This window comes from Pipistrellus hanaki (genome assembly GCF_964339955.1).
Source record: "Pipistrellus hanaki genome assembly, chromosome: 1".
NCBI classification, from domain to species: Eukaryota; Metazoa; Chordata; class Mammalia; order Chiroptera; family Vespertilionidae; genus Pipistrellus; species Pipistrellus hanaki.
This window is the reverse complement of record NC_140503.1, coordinates 188,661,571-188,681,917: the sequence shown is the minus strand read 5'-3', so window position 1 is coordinate 188,681,917 and position 20,347 is coordinate 188,661,571. Positions and strand designations below refer to the sequence as shown.

The window sequence follows — 20,347 nt, the reverse complement described above, 5'->3', positions numbered from 1 at the left end:
ATCAGGAGGTCACAGTTCCATTCCCAGTCAAGGCACTTGCCTGGGTTGCAGACCCAATCCCCAGTGGAGGGCATGCTGGAGGCAGTCAATCAATGACTCTCTCTCAACATTGGTGTTTATATCTTTCTCTCCCTCTCCCTTCTTCTCTGAAATCAATAAAAATACATTGTTTTAAAAAAGTGATTCTGGCAAAGTGTCAAGGATAAAAGGTGAGAACTATAAAGAAAGCCTCTATCATCTTAGAGAATATATGTATCATCATGAACATAATGTTGATAGAAATATAAATATTAAAGGTCATTCTGGAAAGGTCTTAGGCAAAAATGAGATTATTAGAAACTGTAGGAAAGGTGATCTGTGTTATCTATATATATAAAAGCCTAAGCAACCGTTATGACGGAACAACCAGAACAACTGGTCACTATGACGCACACTGACCACCAGGGGTCAGACATAGAAGCTGCCTCCACCCCGCAGGCCCCAACCTCTGATGGAGCCTGTCAGCCAACCTCCTGGTCCCTCCCCCCCGGGCCAGCAGGTCCCAATCAATCATTCAGGGCCAGGCTCCTGGCTGGAACAGGGAACCAGGGGTGGGTGACAGCAGATGCAGACAGTGAGGGAAGGAGGGGGGGGGGGGATGTGGGGAACCACATGGTGGTGGCGGTGACAGCGCCAGAGCAGCAAGGAAAAGAAGAGGCGGGTAGGCAGGGAGGCAGGGTACCTAATTGGCCCTGATCATTGGCCAGGCCTAGGGACCCCACCCATGTACGAATTTCATGCACCGGGCTTTTAGTCTATATATATAAAAGCTAAGCAACTGGAATGACCGGTTGACCAGTCGCTATGACATGCACTGACCATCAGGGTGCAGATGCTCAACACATGAGCTGCCCCCGGTTGTCAGTGCGTTCCCACAGCCAACCTCCCACAGCCCCTCCCCCTAGCCAGCCAACCCCCAAGATGGCCCCAATAGCCAGCCCGTGCACCGGAACTCTAGTTAAATAAAATTCTTGCCCAAGGAAGACAGGCAAAAAATAATAATAAAGCTTTCCAAAGCCTTTTCTCCCCAGAAGTCCAATACCATTCATCTGGCTATAGGGATTCATGTCTCTCTCTGAGCAAACTTTGGTTTTAAAGTTTTTACAAATGCAAAGTGTTCCATCGCTACTTCAGGAAAGCATATGATTTCAATAAGCCATATTAATGAGAAATAAGTACTAGCTCATTACTTTCCTTCTTCCTCTGCTAAATGATTTGAAATCTGTATTTACTCAAGGCTCCCTCAAGTCCTATCGAGTCTAGGAACTGAGTTGATTTAACCTTTCATACAATTCTAAATTATATTTAGAAAACTTACCTTGATTTCCTTTATTCCTTTCTTTGCTTTTGGAGTTTCTTCAGCAGACTTTGTTTTCTCATTCTTCTTTACTGTTTCACTTGCAGATTTCTTCCCACTTGGTATAACCCCAAAGAATTTCCGAATATCCTAAAAGCAAAAAAAGATTTATAAACAAACATTAACTGCATAATTTCAATTGTAAAAAGGGACACCTCTATACCCACATTGCTTTACCTTGAGTAATTTCTTTCTTTGTTAAATATATTATTTATTTCAGAGTCAGGGAGAGGGAGAGATAGAAACGTCACAGATGAGAAAGAATCACTGATCGGCTACCTCCTACATGTCTCCACTGGGGCATGTGCCCTGACCAGTAATCAAACCATGACCTCATGGTTCACAGGCCAACGCCCAACCACTGAGCCACGCCAGCCAGGTGAGTAATTTTACTATGGTAACATAGTTCCATATGTAGCAGCATTCTTTTTATATGCAAAAGTGAACTGATAAAATTGCCTGAGTTAAAAATGATTTCCCTAATGAAAAACAATATTAATTCTAAGAATCGGGCCAAAAATGTCATATTTTGCCAAAACTGGTTTGGCTCAGTGGATAGAGCTTTGGCCTGTGGACTGAAAGGTCTCAGGTTCGATTCCGGTCAAGGTCATGTTCTTTGGTTGCAGGCACATTGTTTGGTTGCCTCCCCTCCCACATGAGCCCTGACCGTCCAGGGCCAGGGATTAAGCCTGCAACCCCAAGGTACGTGCCTTTGACTGGAATCAAATCCAGGACTCTTCAGTTCACAGGCCAATGCTCTATCCACTGAGTAAAATCAGCTAGGGCCATTAAGAGTATTTTTTAGACTTGGATTTTATTAGGATAGATTTGTGACTTTCTTATATTGGGAAATTTACGTAAGAGGGTTTAAAACCAGGGAAGTCTTCAATCTTTTTTGGAAGAATTTAACATGTCCATGTACCTTGTTTATCTGCTTTGTTTTTTGGCTTAGTCACACATTTCTGTGTGTTGTGTGTGTACACATATATCTCTATATATAAAGTGCCAAGGGCCGTCACATCTGAAACAGGCTGCATGGGGTGACCAAGGCGGTTTAGTGAGGGACAACCAAATGACTGAGCAGCAGGCTGTGTGGGGTGGCCAGGCTGGTGGGGGGGCCATGAGGGACGAGCAGGCTGTCGGGGGGGTGGGGGGGGGCAGTTGGGAGCGACCAGGCCAACAAGGGGGGCAGTTGGGGACCAGGCCGGCAGGGGGGCAGTTACGAGTGGCTAGGCTGGCAGGGTGGGCAGTTAGGGGTGACCAGGCTGGTGGAGGGGGGCAATTGGGGGCAACCAAGTCAACAGGAAGGAGGCAGTTGGGGGAGATCAGGCAGGCAGGCAGGTGAGCGATTAGGAGTCAGTGGTCCAAGATTGTGAGAAGGATGTCCCGACTGCCAGCTTAGGGGATTGGGCCTAAACCAGCAGTCAGTCATTCTTTGAGGGGTCCTGGATTGAAGAGGGTGAAAGCTGGGCTGGAGGGTTACTTGGGGGGGGAGGGGGGGGGCGGGAGGGGGAAGACATATGTAATAATTTCTTATTTTTAAAATATGTTTTATTGATTTTTTTTACAGAGAGGAAGAGAGAGGGATAGAGAGTTAGAAACATCGATGAGAGAGTATCATCAATCAGCTGCCTCTTGCACACCCTCTACTGGGGATGTGCCCGCAACCAAGGTACAAGCCCTTGACCGGAATCGAACCTGGGACCTTTCAGTCCACAGGCCAATGCTCTATCCACTGAGCCAAACCGGTTTCGGTGATATGTAATACTTTCAATAATAAAGAGTTATTTTAAAAAAGAGGAGGAGGAGATAGGTAATAAAGAAAGCCACAGTCTTCTGTATAACTTGCACAGAACTGAATTTCAGGCTGACAACTATTGAATACTTACATTACTGCTTCAGGGGGAAATGAGAATTTCACATTAGGTTTTTACTATTGACATTATCAAGTAATTCTTCATTTCCAACAGTGGTGATTGTGTAAAATACAGACACACAGGCACAGAGTGCACATGCATCATGGAAATACCAAAACTAAACATCAAGTTTAAAACAGCAGTGTTTTTCAATGTTTTAGAACCACAAATGCTTAAAACCACAAAGAGAAAAAAACAATTCAGGAAATGAAATTGTTGGTAAGGTTGAATAACTGCTGAGTTCTGAGTTAGGTCTGTACACACTGCTACTCCTCCACATTGTGACAACCTTTCCTTCCCAAGTAATTCTATTCACATCCCTGTCCCATCCTTTCCCTTTAGTCTGCCCAATGGCCCCACACTCCCCATGTCTTATCCCTGATGGCAGCAGAAGAGTTAAAGAAATGACAGTTGATCCAACTCAACACACACTAAAAATCTAAGCTTTTGGAAAAGACTTTTCATCAGAATGAAAGCCATTTTACTCATACCTTTTTAGTATTACCTCTAATGTGAGCAGCCATGTTGTGTATAAATATCTAAAAGGCAAAGGTCGCCAACCTGGCCTTACTTTATAGAATGTGACTTCACCTTAGTCTTCAATTAACACTTTCTGTTTAGTATTGCAGGTCTTCAAAGATTCAAAAAACTACTGAAGAACAAGTCCAGTGGCTAATCATATTTCCAAATAATGAATCTAAACAGCAGAATACCCCTAGCCAGCTTGGCTAAGTGGATAGAGTCTCAGCCTGCGGACTGAAGGGTCCCAGGTTCAATTCTGGCCAAGGGCACATGCCTGGGTTACGGGCTTGATCCCCAGTGGGGGGCATGCAGAAGGCAGCCGATCAATGATTCTCTCTCATCATTGATGTTTCTATCTCTCTCTCCTTCTCCCTTCCTCACTGAAATCAATAAAGAAATATATTTTTTAAATAAATAGCAGAGTAAGCAGAAAAAAGCATAAAATTTTGAATTTACTTTAATATTTTGGCAAAGAGAAGGCCTTCCAAGCAAATCAAGGCTAGAGACCATCCATAAAAATAGATTTGACTACATAAAAATAAAACAAAAGTTGCCATAAACCAAGTTAAAATACAAGCAACTAATTTGAAAATGTCTACAAACATATATATATGCACATATGTACTTTGCACATTAGTCATATACATATATATGGCTAATGTGCAAAGTAAAACCTCGGGAGTTTGACTGGGAGACCAGGAGTTTGATCACTCGCTATGACATGTGCTGACTACCAATGGGTGGTGTGGAATGAAGGCAGTCCCCAGTCAGCAGCTGGCAGCCAGGAAAGGAAGGCCCCTTCCAGCAGCTGGAAGGCCCCGATCAGCCCTGATCACCAGCCAGGCCTAGGGACCCCACCTGTGCACAAATTTCGTGCACCAGGCCTCTAGTGTTATATATAAAAGGGTTCCTACAAATCAATAAAAGATAAACCAATAAAAAATAAAAGCTACTAATAAGCAAATTATAAAAGAAATGTAAATATCCAGCATAAAAAAGATGCTCAACTTCACAAATAATAAATAGATAAATTAAAACCAGATTACTTTTCTCTAAGTTTTAAAAGACTGATAATGCCCAAACTTGTCATGAATGTGGGAAAACAGACGTTCACACACTACAAATGCTGATAAAAGTAAAAATTGGTGCAACCTTTTCAGAAGACAATCCACCAATATTATCAAAATTATAACTATGCACACCCTTTGTCTCAATATTCCATTTCTAAAAGAAATAAGGATACTTTTATTTGGTGAAACCAAAAGAGAGTTAGTAATTAACTCTTCTTATTTCATTCTTCTTCTTAATTTAACTGGTCAGTTCAAAGAATGCAAAAAATATAGGCAAAAATCACATAAAGCGAAAACTAATTTTAGCAGAGATGGCTAATAGTAAGTTTTTCATGATTTTACTTAGAGCTATTGGGCATAGATTTATCTCTTTTGATGATCATACATAATAAACAGGGCAAATATAATGATACATCTCCATTTTATAGATAAGTGGAACTGTAAGTCAAACACACACAGGCGTTTTGTGTTTTGCCACTTATTGCTGATGAATTACTTGTTTTCTCTGCTCCTTTGTTTCCTCGTGTTGCCACCTGCCTCAGTGGATCCCTATAGGAGTTAAAGGCAGCCCACCAAAACCTCCAGAATGAAACCTGATCCTCCTATTCCAAATCTTTTTCATAGCTTTCAACTTGACCATGCCTGCCCCTTCACAGTTGCCCTGTAATTCTAAGGATCCATACAAAAGTAGCCATCCCCCTACACTTAGGAACACTGCCTTTCCCTCCTGATTATCTCTGATACATTTGATCCTGTATGCTTACAGACAGGCACTGTGCCAGGAACTTAAGATGGGAACAGGAAATAACACTCATGGAGCTACCTGGGTGACAAATTAGTTTATAAAGAATTAAGTATGGAACAGTCCTAAGAGCTAATCGCAAGACTAAGAGCACTAGAAGCACCTGACACAGAGTGCCTCAGGGACAGCTTCTCAAAAAAACCAACACCAAGAAATCAGTAGGGAGGTTTCTCAAAAAGTAAAAAACACAACTACCATATGACCTGGCAATCTCTCTTCCGGTGTTTATCCAAAGAAATCCAAGGCACTAGTTCAAAAAGATATATGCAACCCTATATTCATTGCAGCTGCATTTATAATAGGCAAGATATGGAAGGCATGAAAGTGTCCATAGCCAGGTAACTGGATAAAGATGAGGTACATATATAAAATAAAGTATTACTTGGTATAAAAAAGAATGAAAATTTACCACTGCAACAACATGGATGGACCTAGAGAATATTATGCTAAATGAAATAAGACAAATACCATATAATCTTGCTTATATGTGGAATCTAAACAAATAAAACAAACTCAGATACAGAGAACTGATGCTTGCCAAATGGAAGGGAGTACTGGGGGCTACGTGAAAAATGTGAGGGGACTAAGAAGTTCAAATCAGCAGTTACAAAATAGTCACAGGGATGTAAAGTACAGCATAGGAAATAGGAATACAGTCAATAATATTGTAATAATTATGTATGGTTTCAGGTGGGTACTAGACTTATTAGGGGAATCATTTAAGTTGTACAAATGTCTAACGACTATGCTATACACCTGAAACCAATATAATATTGAATGCCAATTGTAACTGGAAAATGTATTTTTTTTTTTTTTTTTATTTAAAAAAGGAGCCCTGGCTGGTTTGGCTCAGTGGACAGAGTGTCGTCCTGCAGACTGAAGGGTCCCAGGTTTGATTCTAATCAAGGGCACATGCCAGGGTTGCAGGCTTGATCCCCAGTAGGGGTGGCGCAGGAGGCAGCTGATCAATGATTCTCTCTCATTATTGTTGTTTCTATCTCTCTCTCCCTCTCCCTTTTTCTCTAAAAATCAATGAAAATATATTTTTAAAACAACAACAACAAAAAGGAACCTGCTCTGGTCCTAAAATGACTGTAAGATACTTTTTTTTTTTTTTTTTAAATATATTTTATTGACTCTGTACAGAGAAGAAGGGAGGGAGAGAGAGAGTTAGAAACATCGATGAGAGTCATCCATCAGCTGTCTCTTGCACACCCCCTACCGGGGATATGCCCACAACCAAGGAACATGCCCTTGACCGGAATCGAACCCGGGACCCTTCAGTTCCCAAGCTGATGCTCTATCCATTGAGCCAAACTGGTCTTGGCGTAAGATACTTTTGATAATCAGAGAAATCTAAACTTAAATACACTGCTGTAAGTTCCATAAAGCAGGCTTGTCTATCTTACCACTGTATCTCAGGCACAGCGTCAGCACCTCAGATGGCTAAATGCTTAATTAATATTCACTGAACACATGAGCAATTATTCCTGAGGTCACTGACCTTCATACCTGGGCTCAGAGATATTCTTAATTATGTAAAATAAAATTCATGGTAGATTTGTTTTTAAAGATTGTATATTAAAAGAATCTTTCATTAGGATTAAATTTTTGCTGTGATTTTACCAATTGCTTTAAGAAATTTTAAGTATTAAACTAACACTTCTTGTGTATTATTACTGAAGTAAATTATTAAAGTTGACTTATAATTGATCCTTATAATATGGACTCTTGTCATATTACTATATTGTGGTTACAAAAACCAAAATACTTTCACTTTTAGTAGGATACTTCCTCTTCTTAAAATTTGTTTTTGGCCAAAGAAATTTTTTTTTAGAAAAATCAGAAATATCTCTTTATAAAATAACTATTAATGATAAGTAAAGTCAAACACAGGCCTCAAGAATTTATCTAAGGAAGATACCCGCAAGTGAAAAAAGAAGTGCAGTCTGAATAATATTTGAATAACAGTTTCAAGCTGAAAATAATTTTAAGGGCCTGCATCAACTTCCTCCATTCAATCATTCATTTATTCATTCACCAAATATTTAGTGAGGCTGCTCCCAAGATAATGAAAGACCCATTTTCATTCTTACTGTGTCAAGATAGATGTGTAAGATTCTAAAGTTATAATATTTATATCATGAGCTTTAAACTACTCTTTCAGTGAAATACTGTATCACAAAAAGTTTTCAGGTACCTGATCAAAAAATATAAAACTGGAAAAATTAAACAGAAAATGTTTATCTAATTTAGGTTTAAAATAAATAAGTTCTTCAAACCTCCTTGGGATAACTGAAGCATTGGAAACTGTTTATGCCCTATCTAATAGTTTATTTCAGCCTTTTGACATCTTTTTTTTTAAATATATTTCATTAATTTTTTACAGAGAGGAAGAGAGAGGGATAGAGAGTTAGAAACATCAATGAGAGAGAATCATCAATCAGCTGCCTCTTGCACACCCCCTACTGGGGATGTGCCCACAACCAAGATACATGCCCTTGACAGAAATCGAACCTGGGACCTTTCAGTCCGCAGACCAACGCTCTACCACTGAGCCAAACCGGTTTTGGCAGCCTTTTGACATTTTCACCAGGGCTAATGTACTATGATTACAGTTTTTATTCATCAAGAAATCAAATTTTCAACTGATCTTAAAAATCATATTTAAACTACTCAAATAAATGTTGAATTTTTTTTTTGCCAATCCTCACCCAAGGATATTTTTTTAGATAGGAAAAGAGAAGGAGAGAGAGAAACATGAATCAGTTGCCACCCCTATGTGCCCCAGCCAGGGATCAAACCCGCAACCTGAGTATGTGCCCTGACCAGAAATCAAAACGGCGAACCTTCCATGAACAGAACGACACTCAAACCAAATGAACCGCACAGGCCACGGCTGATCATTGAAATTAAGCTCACATCAAAAATACTAGTAGACCAACAACTTAATACAGTAAATACTGTATTCTCTAGGCTAATTATTCATTGTCATTAAATGTTCAACAGCTCAGACATAAAGTCATGCAGAAAGGATTAAAGGTGTTTTTATACCAGTAAATTTTATATTCTAGTTCATTTCTCTTTTTTTGGAATTACAAAGTTTATTTGTACTTATTCATTTACTGAAAATGTGCCATATGCCAGGCACTATACAGCAATTGCCTATCCTTGTGGTCCCTATCTTTGCCGAGCTTATATGCTGGTATAGAAAGCTGTCAATAACAGGTTGCCTATTTATTAAAAATATGCCAAACTGTGTGCCAAGGAAGCAAAGTAGGTCTTTTCACTAAACGATACCAGTCATTGTTATACATGTCTGCATTCCGGACCTCCTCTGAGTACCATCACGTAACATCTAATTGATACATCTCTGTCCAAATGCCCAAAGGTCCCTCCAGCTCCTAACATCAAAAACTCAGCTCATCTGCCGCCAAGACATGTTTCTCTTCCCTTATTCCCAACCTCACACATAGTACAAATCGTTCACCCAAACAGAAAATAATCACTGCTTTTCCTCCTAGCTCTGACCCTCCACCTAATCATCCTATTTAACCTATGTCCCAAATACTGTTTCCATTGCCCCTGCCCTGATTCAGGGCTCCATTTATTTAGCAAATCCTTACCTAAATAAATGATTTAAGTGCCTTTAAAAAGTTAATTTATGCCCTAACTGGTTTGGTTCAGTGGACAGAGTGTCCGCCTGCTGACTGAAGAGTCCTGGGTTCAATTTGGGTCAAGGACACATGCCCAGGTTGTGGGCTCGATCCCCAGTAGGTGTCATACAGGAGGAGCCAATCAATGATTCTCTCTCGTCATTGATGTTTCTATCTCGTCATTGATGTTTCTATCTCTCTCTCATCCCTTCCTCTCTGAAATCAATAAAAGTATTTTTAAATTAACTTATTTAATTCACAAAACAACCCTACAAAGTTTTTTAACCTCAATTTACAGATGAGAAAATTAATAATTTATAAAATTAATAAAATTAATTGTCCTAGCAATGGTAAGATATGTACACATATAATACCTTAATAAAAAAATTAAAAATAAAAATTAATTGTCCTAGGACAATACATTCTCCAGTAAAAGTTTTTAAATTTAAGTTGCTCCTAGATGTAAGCAAAAAGAATCTTGCATTTTCCTACCCTAAGGTGTAACTAATAATTCTACAACACTGTCAGAGAGAAGCAATGCCCAAGTGGCCCAAATGCGATTTTTTAAAAAATATATTTTATTGATTTTTAACAGAGAGAAAGGGAGAGAGATAGAGAGCTAGAAACGTCGATGAGAAAGAAACATCGACCAGCTGCCTCTTGCACACCCCCTACCAGGGATGTGCCCGCAACCAAGGTACATGCCCTTGACCGGAATCGAACCTGGGACCTTTCAGTCCGCAGACCGACGCTCTACCACTGAGCCAAACGAGCTTCGGCCCAAATGTGATTTTAATAAACATGTGCCACCGAAACTGGTTTGGCTCAGTGGATAAGAGTGTCAGCCTGCGGACTGAAGGGTCCTGGGTTCGATTCCGGTCAAGGGCATGTACCTTGGTTGCGGGCACATCCTCAGTAGGGGGTATGCAAGAGGCAGCTGATCGATGATTCTCTCTCATCGATGTTTCTAACTCTCTATCCCTCTCTCTTCCTCTCTGTAAAAAAATCAAATATATATATATTAAAAAATAAACAAACAAGCATGTGCAAGACAAAGTACCAGACCTCTCCAAGTACTCAGAAAAACAAATTTTCAAAAGTCTGTTATCCAAAGACTTAAACACAAAATGGGAAACCATAAAAATCTTAGAAAAATCCATAGACAGCAAAATGTCAGACATATGTCCTAGCAATATCTTTACAGTTCCTAGGACAATGGAAACAAAGAAGAAAATAAGCAAATGGGACTACATCAAAATAAAAAGCTTCTGCACAGCAAAAGAAACCATCAACAAAACAACAAGAAAGCCCACTGCATGGGAGAACTTATTTACCAATGTTATCTTTGATAAGGGTTTAATCTCCAAAAATTTACTGGGAACTCATACAACTTAACAAAAGGAAGATAAACAATCCAATCAAAAAATGGGCAAAAGGACCTAAATAAACACTTTTCAAAAGAGGACATACAGAAAGCCAAGAGAGAGGCCTAACGCACGAAACTCACGTAAGGGGCTTGGCCCTCACAGCCCCTGCTTCATCTGGAAGGCCATTCTGCTGTTTGTTTAATTAGCATATTAGCTCTATTATAAAGCATCCTCAAAGTCACTAGTCATATGAGAGATGCAAATCAAAATGACAATGAGATACCATCTCACACCTGTCAGAATGGCTATCATCAAATAATCAACAAATGACACATGACACGGGCTAGCGAGGATGGGGAGAAAAAGGAGCCCTAGTGCACTGCTGGTGGGAATGCAGACTGGTGCAGCTGCTGTGGAAAACAATATGAAGTTTCCTCAAAAAATTAAAAATGGAACTCCCATTTGACCCTGTAATCCCACTTCTAAGAATATATCCCAAGAAATCAGAAACACCAATCAGAAATGATATATGCACCCCTATGTTCACAGCAGCAAAATTTACAACAGCTAAGATTTGGAAACAAAATGCCCATCAGTGGATGAGTGGATTTAAAAACTGTGGTACATCTGTGCAATGGAATACTATGCTGCTATAAAAAAGAAGGAATTTCTACCATTTGCAACAGCATGGATGGACCTGAGAGCATTAGGCTAAGCAAAATAAGCCAGTCAGAGAAAGATAAATACCACATGATCTCACTCATTTGTGGAATATAGTGAAGAACATAAACTGATAAACAAAAAACTGATGCTTCCAGAGTCATAGAAGCATCAAACAGACCATCCAACTTAGGAGGGAAGGCAGGGAGGGTGTTAAGAGATCAACCAAAGGACTTGTATGCATGCATATAAGCATAACCAATTGACACAGACAGTAGGGGGGTGAGGGCATGTGCTAGGAAGTAGGAATGGCTGGAGAGAGGTCAATGGGGGGGAAAGGAGACTTATATAATACTTTAAACAATAAAGAATTTACATTTTTTTAAAGATTTTTTAAAAAGTGTTATCCTTACCAAGACATTTCCAACTTGATTGGTTATAAATCAGTAGTAAGAGATAAAATTTTGTAGTAAGTACTCCTCGACCCACACTGAGAAAAGCTATCAATATATCTTTAATTTCAAAAGGCCAAAGTACAAACGTTGATATATATTTATTCTGACATATAACCAAATAGCTCTAATTACTTTTTTAGACTGCTAATGTCCTCAATCAATAAATAAATTACACTTCTCAAAATGCAAAAAAGAAAGCAAATTATGTTACTGTCTTCACAGGACTTTATACAAAGTATTGCAGTGCTCTGATTAGTTGCCAAAATATTATATTTCAGTTTTTATTTTTCTATTTTGAGAACAAAGAATTATAAAAGTTTGATTGTTTTTTCACAGCATACCAAATCCATAAGCAGAAACTGATTAGCAACACATTTCATAAAATCTATCCATATGCAAAAATTTTTTATCTTAAAAACCACCAAAATGCTAAATTATATCTATTTTTCTGATATAACTGGTATCAGCAAAGCAGAGACAAACTATAAAATAATTTCAAATTATTTAAAGTTATGTTAAGGCCTCATACTTTGAAAGTAAAAAGCTTTTGGAATGCTTTTGCATCATGTTATGAATAAGACATGCCTTTTGTCACTTCTATCCAACATTGTACAAGTTCTAACAAAAGCAATTAGGCAAGAAAAAGAGAATAAAATAAAAAGCCCTTAGATTGGACAAGAAGTAAAATTACCTCTATTTGCAGATGAAATAATTTTATATATAAACAAATCCACTTTAAAAACCACTAGAATTACTAAATGAGTTCAATAAGATTGCAGGATGTACGATCAACATACAAAAGTCAACTGTATTTTTAAACTCTTGCAATGAACAATTCAAAGTGAAATTATAAAAACAATTCCATATGCAGAATCATAAAAAATAAAAATAAAAATAAAAATACAGCCCAGCTGGCATGGCTCAGTGGTTGAGCATCAACCTATGAAACAGGAAGTCATGGTTCAATTCCCCATCAGGGTACATGCCCTGATTGTGGGCTCAATCCCCAGTGTGGGGTGTGCAGGAGGCAGCTGATCAAATATCTTTCTCATCATTGATGTTTCTCTTTCTCTCTCTCTCTCTCTCTCTCTCTCTCTCTCTCTCTCTCCCCCCCCTCCCCCCCCTTCCTTTCTGAAATCAATAAAAATGTTTTAAAAAGAACAAAAAACAGAGAAATAAACTTTTAAAAAGTATAAAAGACATACTCTAAAAACTATAAAACATTGTTTAAAGAAATTAAAGATCTAAATAAATGGAAAGATATCCCATGTTCATGGATCACAAGACTTAATACTGTTAAGATGGCAAATTCCCCAAATTGATTTACAGATTCATAACAATTAGTATCAAAATCCCAGCTGGGTTCTCTGATTTTAAAATTAATATTGAAATTCAAGGGGCCCAGAATAAGCAAAACAATCTTGAAAAAAAGGAATAAAGTTGGAAGACTCACATTTCCCAATTTCAAAACTTATCACAAAGCTACAATAGTAAAGACAGTGTATTATTGTTAGAATAGACATACAGATCAATGAAATAGAATTGAGAATCCAGAAAAAAACAACCCTCACACTTTAATGGTCAACTGATTTTTGACCACTAAAAGGATGCCAACATAAACCAATAGGGAAAAAATAGTGTGCAAATGGTGCTGGGGCAAAGAGATTTGCAAAAGAATAAACTTGGATGGATCACTGCTTCATATGATATAGAAAAATTAACTAAAAATGAATTAAAATCCTAAATGTAAGAGATAAAACTCTTAGAAGAAAACATATGCATAAATATTTATGACCTTGGATTAGGCAATAGTTTCTTAGCTATGAAACCAAAAGCTCTAAGGAAGTGATGACTGAGACTTGAATGAAAAAGGCAGAGATATGCAAGGATCTGGAAGAAGGGTATTCAAAGGAGAAAACAGCAAGAACAAAAACCAAGACAGAACCAGCTTAATGTACCCAAAAAACAGAGATGAGATCAGAGAGGCAGGGAGGTACCTTACAGGCCTTATATATGACAAAAGCTGCATTACAATAGGGTCACAGCACTTCTCCAGGGGGAGCATTCACATAATAAACTAAAATGTGAGAGGTGTCCCCTAGAATGGGGCATTGAAACAGATCAAATTACAATGTATTTTCATTTACCTGACAGCTCTTCAAAAAGGCTATCCCATAAGTCTCCTGTGTGTTTAATTAAACCTTATTTCTATATTTTCAATATACCAGCCACTGAAAATTATATATACATATATACATATACATATACATATACATATACATATACATATACATATACATATACACACACGCACTGACTTCTTAAAAATGGCATCTCTCGGATTTTATTTGCATTTTGACCAATTAATTAAACCCTCATAGCAATCCAAATTGTTTACATCGCTTCTTATTTTACAACGATACCTCAAGAGACATTGTGGGTTCAGTTTCCGACCACCACAATAAATTATCACAATAAAGTGAGTCTTAATTTTTTTGCTGGTGGAGGGTGTTGCCTTCAATTTGTAAAAAACACATCTATAAAGCGCAATACAGCAAAGTATTAAAAAAAAACGAACTATACCTACATTCTTTTTATTTTCAATTTTGCTTCATTCCCTTTAAATAGACATTATATTCATGTTTCAAAATTCAAAAGGATAAGAAATCTCCCTCCCACCTTTCCTCTGACACAAACTTCCCATCTTGGCAGGCAACAAGTATTATGTATTAATTGTGTATTCTTCCTGAGATATTATATCTTCAAGCAAAAAAAAAAAACAAAAACATATATATGTGTGTGTATATATATATATATACACACACATATATATGTGTATATATATGTGTATATATATACATATATATATATATACACACACACACACACACACACACACACACACACACACATCGGGTCTAGTAATAATTAATGTCGTTTTTAAACATTCGTTTAAAATCTTGCTTGGCGCTGACTTGTATTGACATAACCTTCAAACACGTGGTATCTACAGAACGTGTGAAGTGCAATTAACAAGTTTTGCTTGAAAAAGTTTGTGTTTGGTTTGGTTTTTGTTGCAAAACTAGGACTAAGAAGATGGCGGATGAAGAGCATATTCGGCACTGCATGCTTTACGAGTTCCAATTAGGAAGAAAAGCAAGTGAGGCTGCAAAAAACATCTGTAGTGCTCTTGGTCAAGATGCAGTTAGCGCCAGAAAATGCCAGCGTTGGTTTGAGAAATTTCGCGAGGGAAATTTTTCGTTAGATGACAAGAGTGGTCCAGGCCGTGTGTCCAATTTTGATCAAGAAGCTCTTCAAGCTCTTTTGGTGCAAAATCCTCAAATTACCCAACAAGAGCTTGCGACAACTTTAAATTGTTCACAAAAAACAATTTCCAATCAATTGCGTGCACTTGGCAAAGTCCAAAAGTTTGGAAAATGGGTTCCTCATGAGTTGACCGACAACAACCGTAATCAAAGAGTCACAATTTGCAGTTCGCTCCTCTCTCGTCAAAACCGTTTGCCGTTTTTAGAGCAAACTGTTACCAGAGATGAAGAATGGGTGCTGTATGTTAATTTGAAAAGGCGGCCTCAATGGTTGGACAAAAATGAGGCTCCGCAGCCCACACCAAAACCTGACTTGCATGCGAAAAAAGTGATGTTGTGTGTTTGGTGGAATTTTAAAGGAATTCTTCATTATGAACTTTTACCATCTAACCAAACCATTACAAGTGCAGTGTATAGTGCCCAATTGGAAAGGTTAGCCCAAGCTTTAAGAGAAAAAGAACCCGCGCTGATTAATCGGAAAGGCGTAATTCTTCACCACGATAACGCACGACCGCATACTGCAAGAATCACTGCTGAAAAACTGTGCCAGTTGGAATGGGAAGTTCTCCCTCAACCTGCATATTCTCCTGATATTGCCCCTTCCGATTACCATTTGTTTCGTTCTCTGCAAAACTTTCTTCTTGGAAAAAAATTTAATAATGAAGAATGCCTCAAAAATGCATTGACCGAATTTTTTGCATCAAAATCACAAGAATTTTACAACAGAGAGATTAAAATGCTTCCTGAGCGTTGGGCACAAGTAGTAGAAAACAACAGCAACTATATTGTTGATTAAATTTTGTTGTATTGTTTAAATAAATTCGATTTAAAAAAGTATTAGAAAACGACATTAACTATTACTAGACCTAATATATATATGAGGCCCGGTGCACAAAATTCATCCCTCAGCCTGGCCTGCACCCTCTCCATTCCAGGACCCCTTGAGGGATGTGCAACAGCCAGTTTATGCAGCTGTCAAGACATCCCTCTCACAATCCAGGACCTATTGCTCCTAACCGTTCACCTGCCTGCCTGCTTTATTGCTTCTAACCACTCTGTCTGCCTGCCTGGTTGCCCCTAACTTCCCTCCCTGCTGGACTGGTTTCCCTTAACTGCCCTCCCCTGCCAGCCTGGTCATCTCCAACTGTCCTCCTCTGCAGACCTCATTGCCTCTAACCACTCTCCCCTGCCGGCCTGGTCACCCTAATAGCCTCTGCCTTGGCCTCTGCCACTGTGGCTTTGTCCGGAAGGATGTCTGGAAGATGTTCAGTCTAATTAGCATATTGCCCTTTTATTAGTATATTCTTTTCTCTTGCTTACTGTATAAAGTTGTAGCATACTTCACATATTTCCTGAGCCTTACTTTTTTCGCTGAATTAGCTTGGCAATTGTTTCATAGCAGGGAATGAAGTTTTTCCTTTTTTTTTTTTTTTTTTTTTAATGTTTTTATTGATTTCAGAGAGAAGAAGGGAGAAGGAAGGAGTTAGAAATATCAATGATGACAGAGTCATTGACTGGCTGCCTCCTGCATGCCTCCCACTGGGGACTGAGCCCACAACCCAGGCATGTGCCCTGACCAGGAATCAAACCATGACCTCCTGGTTCATGGGTCTACACTCAAGCACTGAGTCACACATGGAATATCAAAGAAGTTTTTCCATTTTTAATGGCTGCATAGCATTCCCGTTTGTAGGTATAGTATTTTATTCTCTTATTGATAACTTCTAATTCAAACACATTTAAGAAAAAATGCAGTTCCCAAGACAAGAGATGTTAATCTGGTATTTATGGAAAGGCTTCAGAAAAGATGTAAACCTCCTAAAATAGTGTATATATATGTACCACTATATTAGAACTGGTATACAAATGTCTAAGATTTTGCTACTTTTTGTACTAGATACAGGAAAACTAAATTACTTTTTTAAATTGAGTCTGAGAATGGGAGAGAAAACTCTAATGTGAGAGCAAGATATGGATCAAGGCTACAACCCGGGCATGTATCCTAACCAGGAATTGAACCTGCAACCAGGAAGACTAAATTAAGTATCAATATGATCCAAAATTCTCATCTACTTTACTGAACATTATTAACTGCTGTTTTCCATTAACAAAGAGCAAAACTGACCAATTTGACTTCTTTTCTTACAAGGGCTTTGTTTTTCATCTGCACCATGAAAAGAAGTTCTAAAGAAAAAGAAAAAATGCAATGTCAACTATCTCTAACAGGTGAAAACAATCAAATGAAAGTTGACTACACAAGTTGTTGTTCACAGTAACTGACAGCAGAGGCATCTCTGATGCCCCTTAAACTACCTGATATTCCATAAAGAGTTCTTCCTGCCCTAGCTGGTTTGCTCAGTGGATAGAGCCTCGGCCTACAAACGGAAAGGTCCCAGGTTCAATTCCAGACAAGGGCACATACCTGGGTCATGAGCTCGATCCCCAGTGGGGGACTTGCAGGAGGCAGCAGATCCATGATTCTCTCTCATCATAGATGTTTCTCTCTCTCCCTCTTCTTCCTCTCTGAAATCAATAAAAATATATTTTAAAAAATATATAAATAAAAAATAAATTTTTAAAAAAAGAGTCCTTCCTGAGAAAATTAGCCCTTTGCACTCCGCTGTCCCCTCTCAGGGGACATCGGAATTCTAGCATATCACTCGGATGTCCCCTCTCAGGGGGGACATTGCAGTTTATTAGTGATTACGGGGAATTGAGTTAATTCAAGGCACGTTTCCGCCGCAAAGTAGCGTCGAGTAGCTGGTAGCAAATGTCCAGAATGGTTCGGAGTGCAAAGGGTTAGATTAGTAGAATGTGAATGTATTATGCCTACCACATGCTAGGCACCAAAATGGAAGCTTTACATATACTATCTTGTTTAATCCTCAAGACAATTATTTAAGGCAGCTGTATGTCTCTCTTTTACAGGTAAGAAGATGGAGGCTTAAAGAGTGTAAAGTTAAGCACCAAACCACAAACTGATTAAATGGCACAACAACACTAAAACATTCCCTCACTCTCATTTTCAAGACTCCAAATCTCAACTTTCCACAATACTATAGTGCCTGAAGTATGATCATTTTATGGAGGGGCTTATAAACTAGTGTTCTAATTCTAATTAAATTAATAGTTGTATGACAAATTGTTGAAACTCTGAAAGCCTTCTTCACCATCTATAAAACTAGACTGCTGTGAGGTTTCAGGGAGAAAAGGTGGTAAAACAAACAGATCACATACTGACCTGAAGAAGATACTCCAAGGTAGCTCTCATCATTATTTTATCCCTCTTGGAGAAGAGACACAGAGCTGCAAGGTTTCCCCATCCAGCATAAAAAAATTTCCCCCCACAATGCTGGCATTGTGGCAAACTGAAGAATGACTGGAGAGATTATGTCTAATTATTCAGTACATCCTGGTGTAATGAACATCCTAAATTTGTCCTCTGAATTAAAATGTCTCAAACACAAACCCGTATCTACGGCCCTAGCACCGCGAATGTCTGTTTTGACGCCTGCATAATTATCTCACTCTTCATTTAAATACTTTATGCAAAACCATGCACTGAGGTTTCTGGGTTGCTGCTGTGAAGATTTTAACATCAGGTGATAAGTGATGACAGCTGTCAAATATATTACATCTGTTTTACTCTGAGTCGTCCCCATCCACCCTGGAGGAGGGAGGAGGGGGGCGGAGAGGGAGAATCGTGTTAATCGTGCACTCATCAAAACAAAACACCTTCCCCATGCCCTCGGTCTGCAAACGCCTGTGTGAGGCGCTCCTGAAACTTTAAAAGCAAAGTTGAAGGCCTGAGATAATTTATTCATAAGAAAAAACAAAAGTTTATTACATTCCTTTCCCTTATGACCTAAAATCGCTCTGGACGCTTTACCTAGGACCTAAACCCAGGTCCGGGGCAATGCTGAGCAGGAAAACCACTGTTCTGCACCCCAAGACCTCCTTTTGAGCTTCTCTTCCTCCCTCCCTTCCCCCGCAAGAGTGGAAAAGAGTGCCACCGCCGCGCAGCCCCCAGAGCCCGGCGCGCTGGCTGCCCAGGGAAGCTGGGCGACCGCCGCCCGGTGGGTGGTCCCCTCCGCGCCTGGCTCCCCTCGGAGGCGCGCACCCCGGACCCCCGCCCCGCCCCTCCACACCACGAGGGGGCCCCGTCCACACCCGCCCCCGCCTCCCGAGCCCCAGAGCCGCACGGCCTCCCCAGGGGCTCACCATCGCAGCCCCAGGACGCGGCGCGGGCGGGCGGCCCGGCGGGGTGCGGAATCCGTTACCGGAGCTCGGGACCCATTCGCGCCAACAGCTTCTCCCTCGCAGGGGAAGGAGGCGGCGGCGCGGCGCCCGGCGATGACGTCAGGGCGCGCGGCCTCCCCGCGGTGCGGGCCGCGGCGGGAAGTGCGACGTGGACGGCGGGCGGCGCGGGCGGGCGGGCCGCAGCCTCGCGAGGAGCGGCGGGACCCCGCGCGGAGGCGCGCCCTGGGGTTCTGGCGGGGCCGCCGGGGGAGGGCCTCCGAGGAAGGCGGGCTTCCCGAGGAGGGCGGCTCCCCGGGCCTCCCGGCCTCGCGCAGGGGGCTGCGCTGCCCTCCGACAGCAGCTTTCGGCTGTTCCCACCTGCGAGAAGAAATACGTTTAGGAAGGACGTTTCACATATCCTAACTTAAGTCGCTATTTTTAAACAAGAGTCTCACCGAACGATTTTTACTGTTGTTTTTTTTTTCGTGTTTAGCCCACCAGTTGGGTTTTGTTTTGTTTTTTCACCTATTCAGTGGAGACCCATAGTTTGAAAACCACCAGGGTACAGATAACCTTTGGTTATAGAGTTCTAGAAGGGGGAAAAAAAGGACTAGTGAAGTCCCCTGGCCATCACCACCCACTCCGTATTATAAGTGAAAGGTATGCGGCCTAGTCCTGCCAGCGTGGCTCAGAAGCTGGGTGTGGACCAATGAACCAGGAGGTCACGGTTTGGTTCCGGGTCAAGGGCACGGGTCAAGAGCACGTGACCAAGGTGCCTGGATTTCAGGTTGGTTCCCGCATGGGGCGTGGGGCATGCAGGAGCTGGAGATGAAAGATTCGCTCTCCTCATTGATGTTTCTCTCTCCTTCTCCTCTCTGAAATAAATTTTAAAGTATTTTTTAAAAAGAAAAATATGAGACCTAAAAAGCTAAGGAGTC

The 20,347-nt window shown here is 40.2% G+C and overlaps 1 protein-coding gene across 1 annotated transcript in view; it reads right to left on the bottom strand.

The window, feature by feature from the left end:
* RFC1 (replication factor C subunit 1) overlaps positions 1–19,658 on the bottom strand; it is a 66,312-nt gene extending 46,654 nt beyond the window's left edge. The window contains exons 1-2 of the mRNA XM_084900599.1: positions 19,392–19,658; positions 1,358–1,486 (exon numbers count right to left, since the gene is read on the bottom strand). Coding sequence (XP_084756725.1) covers positions 1,358–1,486; positions 19,392–19,394 — 132 coding nt within the window. The 5' untranslated portion in view covers positions 19,395–19,658. The remainder of the gene's footprint in view (positions 1–1,357; positions 1,487–19,391) is intronic.
* Positions 19,659–20,347: the final 689 nt, after the last annotated feature.